The sequence below is a fragment of the Battus philenor genome, unplaced genomic scaffold, assembly GCF_028537555.1.
Source record: "Battus philenor isolate CCGP_79_NKW_IND1 unplaced genomic scaffold, ilBatPhil1.0.hap1 SCAF_14, whole genome shotgun sequence".
NCBI lineage: Eukaryota > Metazoa > Arthropoda > Insecta > Lepidoptera > Papilionidae > Battus > Battus philenor.
In genome coordinates, this window is record NW_027181676.1 from 8,500,642 (window position 1) to 8,516,096 (window position 15,455).

The 15,455-nt window shown below is 32.8% G+C and overlaps 2 protein-coding genes across 4 annotated transcripts in view; one reads left to right on the plus strand and one right to left on the minus strand.

The window, feature by feature from the left end:
* The window catches only part of sev (sevenless), a 50,810-nt gene extending 49,319 nt beyond the window's left edge, over positions 1 to 1,491 (plus strand). Inside the window, exon 38 of the mRNA XM_068761216.1 lies at positions 266 to 1,491. Within this exon, the coding sequence (XP_068617317.1) occupies positions 266 to 681 (416 nt within the window). The 3' untranslated portion in view covers positions 682 to 1,491. The remainder of the gene's footprint in view (positions 1 to 265) is intronic.
* On the minus strand, positions 1,416 to 15,034 carry LOC137918412 (uncharacterized). 3 transcript variants are annotated; one of them, XM_068761213.1, is made up of 12 exons: positions 14,604 to 15,034; positions 10,502 to 10,592; positions 10,234 to 10,371; positions 10,030 to 10,149; positions 9,399 to 9,487; positions 8,358 to 8,439; positions 8,196 to 8,285; positions 6,449 to 6,511; positions 5,634 to 5,825; positions 4,976 to 5,173; positions 3,138 to 3,352; positions 1,418 to 2,369 (listed from the first exon to the last, which is right to left on the minus strand). In XM_068761213.1, the coding sequence occupies exons 1-12, from the start codon at positions 14,968 to 14,970 to the stop codon at positions 2,119 to 2,121; spliced, it is 1,896 nt and encodes a 631-aa protein (XP_068617314.1). In that variant the 5' UTR covers positions 14,971 to 15,034; the 3' UTR covers positions 1,418 to 2,118. The 3 variants fall into 3 exon arrangements, with proteins under 3 accessions (XP_068617316.1, XP_068617314.1, XP_068617313.1); XM_068761212.1 differs by having other exon boundaries at positions 1,419 to 2,369; positions 14,598 to 15,034; XM_068761215.1 differs by lacking the exons at positions 10,030 to 10,149; positions 10,234 to 10,371 and having other exon boundaries at positions 1,416 to 2,369; positions 14,598 to 15,034.
* Positions 15,035 to 15,455: the final 421 nt, after the last annotated feature.

The following is a 15,455-nucleotide window of genomic DNA, read 5'->3' on the forward strand; positions in this document are numbered from 1 at the left end:
CTCTAAAAATATGAATTTTAACTTTTTTTTAAAAAGCTAAATTTGAATTATCTAATAAACATCTCGCTTAAAAAATGATTCATCATTCTAATATATCTATAATCTGCATTTCTTATCTAATTATAACACTCCCTAATATCATATGAAAATTATAAAAATTATTATATACATAATAATTAGCCACACCTCATAGAACAAACGGATTTTATGAACGGTTCAGTAGAATAAATTATGCATTGTATAATGAGCTGACATTTGCTTTCAGATGAAGATTTCTCGGAGCATCAGATGGAGCCCTCGCGACTTTTACCGCAACATACACCAAAATATCTCGAACTGATGTATGACAGCGAATCTGGGATTGAACCTTTGTGTGACGGCTACGAAATACCAAGAACTCCTATAACTTATATGCCGTTTTCTAGACATAGTATCGTGGGTGTAGCGCCCAACCGACTGATCAAGCCCCCTCTGTACAGAACACACTCGCTGCGAGCGCAGCCAATGCGAGCGCATTCATTGCGAACGCAGTCTTTGAGGTCAAACACGCGGCCACCAAACGCTACCATCATACCTCTGAGGAACGGCATCGTCAAAAGAGCATCCTTATGTGATACGACACGAGAATCTCGGCCCAGCTCCTCACGCGATGACGTTGATATTTTTAAGACACCTTTTTAACCTGTGATATTAAACAATTTGCTTAAATGTTCCACCGATCGGCAATCGTTTTTAGATATAAAATTATTTAGAAATTATTATTTATTAAATTGTAAATAAATGTGTATGATGTACATATAGTAGTGTAAGCTATGTTACTCGGATGGACAGATCTTTGAAAGCTCCGAAACATCTTCTCGTCCAAAATACCGCAATGTCTGAAGGCGAAGATCTTTGACTAGTTTTGTTGATGGTGTGTTTACACATCACTTGCGGATTCGAGACGTGGTCGCTTACGATGGGCCTCGTAAGAAAACTCAAAGTCACCCAGAGAGCAATAGAGAGAGCTGCTATCTTGCGAGATAGAATTGGAAATAAGACAATCCGCAAAAGATAAAAGGTCACCGATTAAGCACGAAGAATTGAAAGTCTAAAGTGGCAGTGGGAGGGGCGGAGCACATCGCTCGTGCAAGCTATGGACGTTAGGGCCAAAAGGTTCACGAGTGGCGACCACGAGCAGGTAGACGCAGTGTGGGTAGGCCCGCCACTGTGTGGACCGTCGACAAACGTTAAGTTCGCGGATTCGGGCAATGCAAAAACGTACTTCGTGGCGATCTTTGGTGGGGGTCTATGCCTTCCAGTGGCCTTCTATCAACTAAAAGGATGCTTTTTTACGAGCATTTGTATAAATAACCTTGGGTTGAGATTTTATCAGTACAAGATAAACAATGTATAAATATCATAATGCATTTATTTTTAAGTTATTCCTACTTATTGCTACCTTATGACAATAAATGTATGCATTTTGAGAGTCCTTGCACAAGGAAATAAAAAGTTACATATCAGCAACTTCTTTTTTTAACACTGAATAAATGACACATTGTTTATATTAATAAAGTGATACAGAAAACTCTGTATATATGTAGTATAATCTAATAATCTTTAAATCGAAATATTAAATACAAACACATTTATCAATATTTATAGGGTTTTATGGTGCAGAGTTCTGAGCTGTATGGTTTTTTAAAGTTTTAAATGGAATATCTATAAAGTATATATATATTTTCGTGAAGAACCTGTTGTTGATTGAAGTCATTGTAATTTTAGATTATTCCCAAAGTTTGTCAACTGTATTTCATAATATATTATACTCTACTAATATCCATAGAATATGATTGGGAAGTGTAAAGAGACTACAATTAAGCATACAAAAATGAAGTCTTATATAAAAGGTACATAAAAAGGGTTGAAGATTACATTGCAATTATATTCGACGACTTTATATGTAGTTGTAATTTTAAACATAATTTTAATAAAAAAAACAACTAAAACTGACAATCAAATACACTCCGTCTTAACTTATTTTCTCATAAGTAAAAGTAGGTCAATCAAAGATAACAAATTTATAAGGAATAAACAAAAAAAATAACTACTTATGTTCCTTCTGATGAGTTTTGTCTAGTCACCGTCCGCAGCCATTTCTTCCTTGATCCTTTTCTCTTGTTTAATCTGGTCAGTGGTGGTGACCCCGGCTCCCAGAGAAGGCGGCTCTTGGTTGTCATCGTCTTGTGCATCATCTTTGCTATTCTCGTGTAGCAGCACGTATTCTCGCTGAGAGAATCCGAACTTCACAACATCCCGTTCAAGTAGCTCCACATATCGTCGCGGCTCGATTTTCTTGTTGTTTACAAACGTTCCATTCGCCGATTCTGTAAGTGTCACAAGGCTATGTTTATTTAAGTCTACCTTTTGTTTAAGTCTAATGTAAAAAAAGTAAGTCCAAACTAATCATCATCAAATCCAGTGAGTGTCGAAAGTCTATGACTTATGTCGTCTGGTTACTAGTTATGGCTTATGGTAATGAAACATGGTTTTACACTCTGGGGCATCATTACCAAATTTACATTGGCTCATTGATCTGTGGTAATGACTGTACTCGTAATTTGACACGACCGGTCTTCTGGAATTAAGAGATCCACAGACAAATGAAAGTGTGGTTACTTTGCTCAATAGATTGTCAAGTTGAAGGCCCTACGCCTAAGGTCACGGACTCTTCCTCTGCATGAACTAAGCTCCAATGAAACTGTAAAAACCCCTGGGCTAACAGCATCAACTTCAAACAAGAATAAGTAAGTACCTAGCCCTATTAGAAGCCCTATGGGAGAGGGCTCTTTGTCTAACAATGGATGGCTTAAATGATAATTGATAATGAGGGTGTTACAAACATTACATTTAAAAACTTTTTAAAATAATACATCTCTATTAAACTAAAAAAAAAAACAGACAAATCAATAATTCATTAAAAGAGAGGTTATTTGTATACTCATTTATCAAAATTATTGTGCAAATGGGTGTAAAGATTATCTTACTCAAACAAGCAGACAATTATCCAACCTCAAAAGTGCTTTACATAATAAGCCAACAGAACAACTTTAATGTAAATATATATTGTCAAGTTACAAAAAAAAGCAACAGACCAAGATCAATGATGTATGGTCTAACACGCCTTCCTTGCGTCCCGTCAGGCCTGGTGAAAGGAGTGGCCCTGTACTGAAGCGCTGCATGCTGCTTGCTAATTGATGGATGCTCCAAAGATATGTCCACAACTTTTTTGTCTCGACCAATCAGAAAACAAGACTGGCGGTGAATGTACAGTATAGGCAATGCTTTGTCCCCTTTAAACGGATAGAATCTGAAAAATAAACAATTTTATTACATTACAGAACAAACATTTTACAAAAAAATAAACAGTGATTTAAAAACTACAATAATGAGAAAAAAATTAATCATACAAGTAACCTATTTACATATAGAGAAAAATAAGTTCGATAAAAAGATGAGCATCTTTTATTTTGCAGAAGATACTTCAGGCAAACAGTAAAACTGCTTATTCGCGCTACCTTCATTAGTGTTTTTACTATCCGCGGTTTAAAAAAATACGACCCAATTCCTATATTCGCGATCTAATAAGTACATTCATAATAATAAAAGGATTCCAGTAGGTATCTAACCCATTATTTTTTTGTAAATGCCGTCAAATGGACTAATAAAAAAAGTAAAATGGATTTTTATTACAAATTTGCATAAAGTATGTTGTTAAAAGATATCGCCGAAGGCTGACATGAGCCGCCATCGCTCCGATCGGTTTTTGAAACCAACAGAAGGAAAGCAACCTTATTACCTATTCAATAAAAAAAATTGTAATTAATTTGACAAAGTAAAATACATCACAAACAAAAGAATTATTACAAGAACTGAAGCTACACATGTTGAAGTCATGCTGGAAAAAACTGGTCTGCTGTAACGACGAATCCGTGCAAGTTCAACCAATCACTGCAAACAAAGCCTAAATCGCGAATGGAATACGACGAAATGGGTTCCAACTGATAGAATCAACAGACATTCAGTAATTGATGAATTGATGATTGAATTGACAAAGATTTGACTGAAACTATCTTGGAGGAAATTTTAAATTATTATTGAAGAAGAGGCTTCAACAAGAACTAGAAACGTGAAATTTAATTTGAAAAAACTTAGTGAAGGTTTATGAATGGCTAATGAGCTTTGCAATTTCTTTATGGACATTGATCTATCTATGGAAAGAATTCTTATTTTTAAGAGGAATATTGCTAATGTGACTGCTACATATTAGTCTGAATAGAAAAAAAATTTAAAAACTGCCAAGAAGAAAAATAAAAAATTCTTTAAACCATTGTTTAATATGTATAAAATAGGTAATCAAATTATTCAAAAACTTCAATAAAATTTATTTTTATACATTAGTTTTTTTAATTTGTCAACTAGGAATCTATCCCTTATAATCCCTGCTAATAGGTTTCTGTATTCAGGGCATATTTAAGGAACATATACCCTGCGAATAAAGAGCTTCTAATGTAGTATTGTTATCTACAGTTCATAAACTTATAAACCCCCAACATAAGTAATGCCAATAAGTTAAAAATATATATACAATAGCATTATTAGGAAAAATTGGAGTGTTTCCTTTTGTTGGTCTTTGCATCTAACTTGAAACTTTCTCTTTGAAATTAATATTAGTTGCTGGAAATATGTTTAGCCTAATCTATTTTATATCAATAACTGTTACTTTATTACTTGTAGTCAATGAGGCTATAAATGCTAACAAACCAACCAGACTAACAATTTTCAATGACAAATAAAATTAATAAGCTATTATTTAAAGAGATCATTTCCAGCAGTGATCAATCTTATATTGTATACATAGACATAGATTTAAATGTAAATTGTTGTTATTTGATTTGTTAAATAAATCTTGTCATCTATTGCTTTAACTAACCTCCATCTTCGCTTTGGCTGCTTAGCATCATCAGGCTCTGAATATTTTATAACAACACCATTCACTGTATTAGTATCTGCAGTAAGCTTGCCAGAGAGTCCAAAGTTAGGCTTCTCTTTATCACCTTCACTTTTCCCTTCCTTTTTAACTTCAACTTTGCCCCAGTCATATTCTTTCTTGTCATCCAGATCAGCAAATCTGAAAGTATAAATATAATAATGATGTACATCACATTTATAATATGTATGTGTAGTCATTACTAGTCATTGTAAAAAATTAGTATGTAATAAAGGAGAAAAAGACACCCCAATGTGTACTAAGAAAAATTAAACAAATTTAACCCAAAATTCTTTTGATTAATTAATTGTAGTATTTTAAATTAAGAATAAATGTAAATTAATCGCAAACTCGGGTACCCCTGGACCGACTCGGCAATTTTTTTTTTGTTATCGTTAAACCACTGAGAAAGAAAGGGTGGAAAAATTGTAAGAAAAGGATAATTTTAAGTTCTCTATATGTCTAAGATATAGGAGAGAATAAAGAAATTTTGACATTACGAAATCTGTCAAAACAGAAACCAGAAGAAAATATCTCTCGTTTCCGAGGTTCCAAAATCAAACGACAGATACTATGATATTAGTTTATAATCTGGTTCTACCTGCTCTTGCGTTCTCTAGGCCGGGAGCTGGCACCGTTATCCCTTGGTCGGTCCTCACTACTACGAGTTCTATCACGACGTTCTTCGTCGCCCCGCGGTACTCGCTCCAATCGCTCCTTCATGGGTCTACCTTCTTCGCGCTCTTCTCTACTTTCCAGTCTTCTGTTCTTGTCCTTATAGCTGTCTACAGAACTACGGGAATTGAAATGGTCACGATTAAATAAAAATATTCACATTTTAAACATCATTATTCGGATTCTTTGAGTCTAAAATATTTTTTTTAAAAACAAATCATATTTTCTTTGCATATACTCTGCTTTACATCCGATTTGCGATTAATGTAGATTAAACGCTAGTATATGTCATGGCCCGGTCTGTTCTATGCCGACGCAGAAGTCCCAACGCAATTGAAGTTTAGACATTCCTCATGGCCGGTAATCAATTTCACATCCTGACTCCCAGATAATTCAAGGCGCCGATCACTACGCGGATTGCCAGCACACGTTTACTATTTCTATTGTATAGGGGAATCTAAATTTAATTACTTTCTGTGAAGTTGGATTTTTCTGAAGTTTTTCACATGACACCTTTCACTGCAAATGATTCAAAAGTGAATAATAATGTGAGTAAAGTTTCTATCAAATTGGGCTTTCTTCTTCTAAACATATGTTTGGACGTATAAAGTGGTTACTGTAATTGATTCAAAGTAAAAAATAAAATGAACGAATGAATAAAATTACTCAACAAAAACACCATTATAAAATACGCCAAAGATTCGAGAACTTAGTTTGACCCAAGAACGGTTCTTTAATTACCTGTGAGGCAATGCAGGTGGTTTTTCAATCCTGGGTGGACGCTCCCGTCGGAACTCGCGGGGCCTTTAATTGAAAAATTAACAATTAAATAGTGCAATACATATACAATTGTTATTCACGCTAATTAAAATTTTGAAGCATATGTTTTGATGAAAATCTCCTGAACTAAATTTATACCATGGTAAGTATAGTTTTATTTATAATTTTTCAAACCATTATAACATAAACTTTAAAATTAATTCATTTATTAAATATATTCTTTTGATTCTATCCGACGAAACAGACGTCCGCGCCAGAAGTAAAAGCTTTATCACTTTTCTAACAAACTGGTTGAAATATTACATTTAAAAAAAAGGTAGAAGCCGTGTACCTGCTTAAACATATCAAATTCAAATGATGTTACAAATGTAACGGAATATTCTTCAATTCGTAGCCTGTTATATTGACACTCCTATATCACACTTACCATGGTTATAACTTGACAATATATGGTGAAGCAGATTTACCCAATGATTTTCATCCAATCGTGGATATCTCAGTCTAATAATTTAAACTACTTTACAATAATCTTCTTAAACATCTTCATTGCAGCTTAATTTAACAAATAAACCATGTATATTTTACATTTCTTTGAACAATCTAATGTTTCTCAATAATTTATTGAAGTAAATTTCTACTTCAATATCCATTGTGCAAATTTTCTACATCATAAAGTATATTATTTTTCTTAATATTTCAAGTCTACTCGATAAAAACTTATTCGGGCGAAGAGTTAACAGCATATATATATATATATCTTTCATTATATTAATAGTCCTGGAAATTGTCTCAAAGAATTGAGTTACCTCTGAACTGGAATTTATAAAACATATCCATTCTTTTGGGTAGACACTCTTTGAAATTCTTGTCATATTATTAATATGCAATTAGAGTACATCGTAATCCACAATCAAAGCTTCATTACAATTATTGGGATCTTAAAGTAAGAACAGATTCATTATATCCAGTATAACAGAGTTCCTTGAATTTTCTATGAAATTTCTGGTATCCAGTGGGATGTGTTCTGTTCTACAGTTTCACATTATTTTTCTATCCAGTCGCTTGGACATTGTGAAGTGGTGGTTATTTTTTCTGTTTCTCAATCTAAAGCCATTACCAGCAGTTCAATGAGGAGGTATATGGAATTTGGTTTGATCAAATATCAAAATGTCTGTATTATTCAAATCAACACAACAGATGATGTCTATAAAAAATTATGTTCCTCATATTTTATTCTTTCCAGCTATACTTCTTACAGCTGTATTGCATACTGCCTTATTACAGCTTCATTGCGAGGGGCATCAAACAGTTTTAAACATTTTATATTCACTTCTCTTATTCCCCTAAAAGGCCATTATTCAAAAAAACATGTAATTCAATATAATTCTTGATAATTTTTTTTATACAATATCACACATGCCTAGAGTAATTATTGTGTAATGTAAAAACATTAAAATATCTTTGCAACAGCAACATGTTCTGACCAAACTCATTATAATTTTCTGTAGAGACGTCACTGTAAAAACAAATACAGTCATTTAACGGCGCGATTAAAACACTTGCCAGCTTGAAGACAACACATGCAGCAGTATCGCATTTTAGAAATATAAATAACATATGGAAAAAATTATACTAATTCAGTACCATTATAGAATATAATAAATGTAAAAGTCTATAAAACATGAGAGCAAAAACATTGCTTTAATACCTGTCATCGGAATATCTCTCTTCATGATACTTCTCTCTTCTTTCACCATACTCTCTTTCGCGGTAACGCTCGACGTCAGCAGGTCCTCGTCTATGACAATCGTATGAAATTTTTAATATACACGCTTAAAAAACATTTCACACCTAAATATTTTACAATTACCTTTCACGATAATCCCTGCTATCTGCGATTTCTCGCCGCTTAGGCGCTCCCCTATCTTCGTATTGATTATAACGGTTGTAAGCTGGGAATAAAACAAATCTTTACTTAAGGAATAATTCATTTCTTACATAGCTACACATGCGAGACTGTTAGGGTGAAAGTTCTATGGTAATTATTTATATAAATATATTTAATCACTTATAATTCTTACAATTTTTTTAGGAAAATGAAAGTACTCTATTAAAACTTCATCAAAAATATTTTAGATGCTCTCCTTGCTATTTAAACATAGGATATTAGCTCCAGAGCCCTTCATTCTAGTAAATGCAATGCAGCAAAACCATTGGTAAAATTTACAAATATTTTAAGACAATATTGTTGAGATTTGTCAGGCTTTCTTAACATATTTGGTAATCCAATAAGCTCTAAACCCATTGTGCCTGATGGAGCTGATTTCATGCATGATTGTAGCCTAGTAAACCAATATGTCATCATACTCACTAAATGTTCAAATCAACTAAATGTTTTTATTCTAAGCATAAATAATGCAAAGTTTCTATGTCGACAGAAAATAAGGAAACTTCAAGTACTGTTCATGTGTTTCATCCCAGTGTTTCAAGGCAGAGCTTGCCAATAAAATTTATAGACTTCTGGAATCTCTAGAGAAGTTGGCTTTATTTGATAATATTGTATTTGTACTCATTCAGAAGACATGTGCTTTGGTGTCCTATAGCTCACATCTCCTTTTATGATCATGTCATATCTTTTTTGCTACATTTCAATAAGCAAGAATCAAAAATTTTGATTAAATGTGAATCTGTCAAATTGTATGACCGGTTTCTTAATAGTAAAAATTTTAGCCATGATCCTCAGGCATGTAATGAATTTTGACATAACTTAATAAATAAAAATCAAATGATGGGTAGCCATACAACAATCAGTAAAGTAAAAAAAGAGAGCCTGAAGAACATTTCAGTTCTTACTTATAATTTAGTAAAATTATCTAGCAAAATGTAAGAAGAAAATAAAATAGCTAATTACGTCTATGATCTTCTCTCGGATTATATGGTTGTTCTCTTTGTCTTCTATGGTACTCTTCTTCTGGTCTACGTTCTTCAAACCTTGCATTTCTGTAATGATACAATGTATTTAATAGTAACTAACATTTATCAACATGGTGAGATGTGTTTATTTCTTACATAAAATCGTAATATTTTGAAAATGTGCAATAAATTTTTCATTTTTTTTCCGAATTTTTACATTACCATGTTGAAAAAATTTAAGCTATAAAGGGAAGATAACTTTAATGTTGTTCTTGTTATTTGAGATAAACATGGATAACTTTTACTTTTATACACAAACACAATAATTATTTTTCCATTTATTTTGGGTTATAAAACACAACACAACATTATTCTCTCAGAATAGGAATATAGCCGAGTGGTTAAAGTAAAATAATCCAAAAGTGTAGCAAAAAATATGACATCACATGTGCTGAAAGTATGAAGTTATATTTCCATTCAAACTAAACCTTCCATGTCATAAACATTTGAATTAAAGGATTTCTTTACTTGTTAACCACCAAAAGCTAATGGTAAGCCACCATTAATTACTATCATTTTAATTTGACATATTCCTTACTTGCTTATAAATATAAATAAACAATGGTAACCTTTTATTTTCACCAAATTCCTTATGTCTTCCGACATAGTCAGCATTAGGGTTCACATAATGCGAATTTTGTCCATATCTTTCTCTGCCTTTGTCATATTTATCTGGATATGACACAAATCTGTAAAATATTTTGTTTGTTTACAGACCTGTTTTACTAAAATTACTGTTTTACTCAACATTATAACACTTAAGTATTAATAACCTCTCATTTCGTTCTCTGTTATAATCATAATGTTCTTGATATTGTACTCTGTGTTCTTTGCTGGAACCCCTGTAGAATCGTTGAACCTCCCTTTCTCTATCATAATTTTCAGGTGATAAAGAACGTCTATATTCTTTTCTGAAATTTAAATGGATGGATTACACTTACCACAAGTAAAAATAGTCTTACAAAAGTACACCAGATTTGCAGAAAGTTGTTAAATTTAGAAATGAAAATATTTTTCCAGCTATGCTTTTGCTTTACTTACTGGTAGTATGTGCGTGAGGGTTGACTTCCTTCGTCAGATGATGGTTGACATTCTTTAACCACACTGTGCAAACGATGTTCTTGCACTTCCTCTGCGATAGAAATTTGAAAGTTAGATTATGTTAAATTGCAAGGAAAACTGTTATTATGCTTGTGATAAGTGATGGGAACTTGGAAGACATGCATCCAACATATTTCATTGTTTTCTTTAACCTTCCTATACCTGCACATTGGTCTGTTAGACCACCAACTCACATTATGTGTGTTTGTCTATGGCTAACAAGACTTTAGTGCAAGATCTCTACAGACAATATGTGTGTTTGTGCTTAACACCAATTAGTACATCAGATCGACAAGTATATGTGACATAATTATATGTAAAAAAAGTTTTGATAACTCATATAATTATGTATTTATTCATATATTATACTATATTTATATTTTTTTACATTATAACTTTGTGCGTATATTTGTAAATAATTTTTTTAAAGTTTCTTACAATTGATGAGAAATTAGAGGCAATATATCCCATCCATGCCTAATAAAAATTTACAATTTGACGGGCGCTAAAATGTTTTGTACGGTCAATATGGAAGTTTACGTCGGGAAACAGCCTGGAGGCCCCTACTAGACTGGCAGATAATTCCTAATACAGATTGCAATATCAAATGTGATAACTTTTTTACCAGTCCATTAGTCGATACACTAGAACAGAACTACAGGTTGACAGTAATTGGAACTATTCAAAAATGTAAAACAGAACTCTTTAAGCAATTTACAGAGACTAAAGGTCATATGGTAAAGTCATGACAATTTGGGTACCAATATAATTGCACTGTTGTTTCTTACATTAAAAAAGAACAAATGTTCCATTTGTCTCTATCCATACAAATTCATCAAGATAGACCTCATAATATAATGAACTACAATGCCACTAAGTGATGCAATGATACCGTAGATAAAATGTGTAAAGCCCACAATGTTGAGAGGGGTACTAACAGATGGTCTATGGTAGTGTTTTATAGTCTAATGAAGGCTTCAGGAATAAATTCTTACATCATATTTATTCAAAACAATTACAACTAAAACACCAAAAGCAATTTTTTTTTATCTTATGATTTCATAGATGAACATCTGAAGAGACATGTTATGAACATGTGTCTACCAAGATTGTTAAGACAAAGACTTTCTAAATTGTGCAAATTAAATGGTCCTAAGTCTACACTTCAACAAATAATAACAAAGTCGGCTTGTGTTATTGTGACTCAGAAAAAAGCCAGCTGCAAGACATGTTGACTGCATTTCTTGATATATTTTTGTATGGAACATGCCATTATGGTATGCTCCGACTGCTATGGTGAGCCAACACAGGTGATTTAAATCATATTTATTTACGAAAATTGTTGTTATGTTTGAGATTTCAGAACTTTTTTAGTTTTATTCAATAAGAAATAGAGTTAGATTCAAGTTTTGCCAAAGGCTGTAACTGATAATTAAAAAAAAAAAAGTAAATTAATTCTATAAAACTGTTAAATTGTTTTAACTCATATCCGGCAATAATCTTATACACATAATTCATCACATATCTATAAACATAGCCCTTCCACTTTCAGTCCCACAGACTGTGTGTGGGTATGAGTTATTCTATTTGATGCGGGTATAGGAAGGTTAAAAACTTAAATTGAGATTATAGTTGTATTCAAAATCATTAAACCTTAACCAAAAATGTTTGAATGTGAATTTTTTTCCTAATAGCTATAACATTTTTAAATAACTTTAAATTTATGCCTGATTACACAGACTTGATAATTATATAATAAAACCTACAAATTAACACAGGCATTTTAAATTCCTGCCAAAGGAATGTAAAACATATTTGTGTCATGTTATTTTCAAAGTTTAATCTCAGCCAAACAAGCCACAATAATATTTTATTATATAATTTCAACAACAAAGTTTAAGAACATTAGACCTTGTTCTGGACGCTTTGTCAGTCAATAGAGAAAAATGCTCCAATGTTCCCTGCACTACAGTCCTTTAAACAATGAGGCCAGTTGCCAAGAAGCGTTCACTTTCTATGGGAAAGTTTTTCACTGCCAACCATATGGATGGTTTATGTGTCTCCAAATTATCATGACAAATAGAGCATGCTTTACTCTCTAAAACTGACCATAAATCATAATTCTGTGGATTAAAATCAGGACTAGACGATGGCTAGACTTCAGCTCGGATGAAGTCAGGATTGGGTCAATAGAACTTTATGACCAAGCACAGGTTTTAGTTCACCTGTGACAATGTTATGATCCCATCTTCACGAAAATATGGTTCAGTAACTGCTTCATAACTAACACCTAACCAAACCATAACTGAAATTTGATGATGCCTACATTATACTGTGTTGACCAATTGGGAAGCTTTTTTAGAGCTTGGCACTGAACAATTTGGAAAGAAATCTTTAAATTAATTGCCTGTTACCCAAGAGGATTCAGAGACCTATAAACTAGCACGGGTTTTGTTATGAAATCCCCAAATGCATTAGTGCAGTAATAAAAAAGTAGTGCATAAGCATTAGACAATCTTTAGACACCATAAATCTGGGTGCAGTTTTATCTTTTTTGAAGACAAAAGTTTTACTTGGCATTTTTTTCCACCAAAGTCCAGTTTCATCAGTATTGGAAAGCTGATCTATAATGTGTTGAATTTTTTCTGGATATGTCCTAATGGCTTCATGATCAAATGACATAGACTCTCCTAGGATTCTTATGCTTTTGAATTAAAAAACCCTTTTAAATATTTAAACCCACCTATTTTCTTCATTTTTCTCAATGCTCCTGACTGTTGCTTTAATCAAATTAATGCAATTCCCAACATAGGATACTTTTTTCTGTTACAAACAATCTAAGATTTGGATTTTTATTTTTAAAGAATTAAATTTCATCCTAACTGTTGTTTTATCTTTATATGACATTGCTTGGGTCTGAAGCCAAATGTCTTAAAGATGAAAAAGTTGTTCTTTAACACACCATGGCTTGACAGACTACTGACTAACAATGTGAGACTCCTTGTTTTCAGGTCTCAAAGATGAAAGCAAATAACTAAGTCTATATGGAAAACTAGCTGACTCCTTGAGGAAAACATTCACATTTTAAACTAGACACTAGATATACTATAAGTGTTGCCTAATTATTAAGCAGTCATTGGGTGTTCCCACTCTCAACAGGTGAACTCGCATTTCCCATAAGGGACACAGGTTCCAATAAATGGAACAGCCGTGTTCCTCTTCTAGCAATTTGGAAGTGACATTGTGCTTGTGGCTCGCAAAGCCATGTTGGCCACTTGATTTGGAATTGTGTTATAGCAAAACCGTGTTGCTTGATTTCGGTTGATGTTAATGCTATTAGCCCGGAGGCTTTTACAGCTTCATCTGAAGTAAGTTTACAGAACTGAAGGGTCTGTGAACATTTGAAAAATTTCTGCCTGGTCAGTTGAACTCCAGTTGCATGACATTTGCACAAAGAAGACACCAGTTCTTCCGGAGTAGAGGTTAGTAGTGTAATTGATGTCTTTCCCTGTTTGGGACGCCTCTTGGTCTTGGCGGTGGTGCAGGGGGAGTAGCAAGATGCACTTGCTGAGGAGATTTGGGTGAAAACCATGTTAGAAGATACCATGTTGTATGGGGTCTACCTATACTAAATGAATTTTATCAAAAAAAAGTACCATTAAAATTGATTAAAGGGGTAATGAAAACATTAGAAATAATAACTAGATAAAATGCCCCACATGTTTATTTTTTGACATCTTGACACACATCAGAATCTACCATATTGTTGCTTACTATCAGGCAAATTAGTTATCAAAATCGGGCCAGAAACCGTTAAAAAACTCATCATAGAAAGAAAATTAAAAAGAAATAACGGAAGACAACCCCGACATGATAAAGACAAAACAAAACTCAGTTACTTCTTTAGGAAACCTGAACAAAAATTAATCGAATTTAGGTGAAGCAGGTAAAAGTAATATATAAAATAATATATATAAAATTATTTTGCAAAATATTTTTGGTGACAATCTAATATCGATATAATATACATAGTTACCTTCACTATGTGAAGAATCAGCAGTTCGCTTGGTGTGTATATGCTTGTGTTTTCTTTTCTTTTTTGAGATAATTTCTCCCTCACTTAAAGAAGAGATATTTTCCACGGATCCCCGTCCTGCTGACTCTGATCGCTTCTTTTTCTTACTATGTTTCTTCTTCTTTTTCTTATGTTTACGTTTTTTCGAACGTTTCAGGTCTTCTGAATTGCTATCAGAGTCGAAAGACTCTGCACGTTTTCTTTTCTTCTTATACCGGTGCTCCGATACGGACGAGTCATCACTTTCAGTATCCGAGGAACTGCTTGACTTCTCACTAGCATTTGAATCATCAGAATCCTCCGACGATGAGTGATGGCGCTTTTTAGATTTCATTTTATAAAATATAATTATCAGTGAAACAATATACGCACAAATGCACAATGGAGGAGACTAAATATTTATCCATAGAGAAAAGACTGAAAACTTTGTATACTTTATGGAATTAGCTACAAAGATTTTTGTCAAAATAATTCATGGCACCGTTTGTTATATTTTTTAAGTTATAGAAACCGTCAAAAGTGCATTTATGGTCTTCTGAAGTTATATTATAATAATCCATGTGAAAAATGAACTTATCCTAAAATCGTACACGAAATATGAAAAGAAATTTTAGATGTTACATTTATATTTGCCACTTAAAAAATGTGATAGTTTTTTATAGCTATTTTTAATTTAGATAAAATGATATTTATGTATCGAACATATACATGTTACCTATATGACATACTATGTTAGCAACAAATTTGATCTTTAAGCATCTGTGAATACTAATAGTATGACGACTTTGATAACTGTCATTGTCACTGTCATATTTAAGA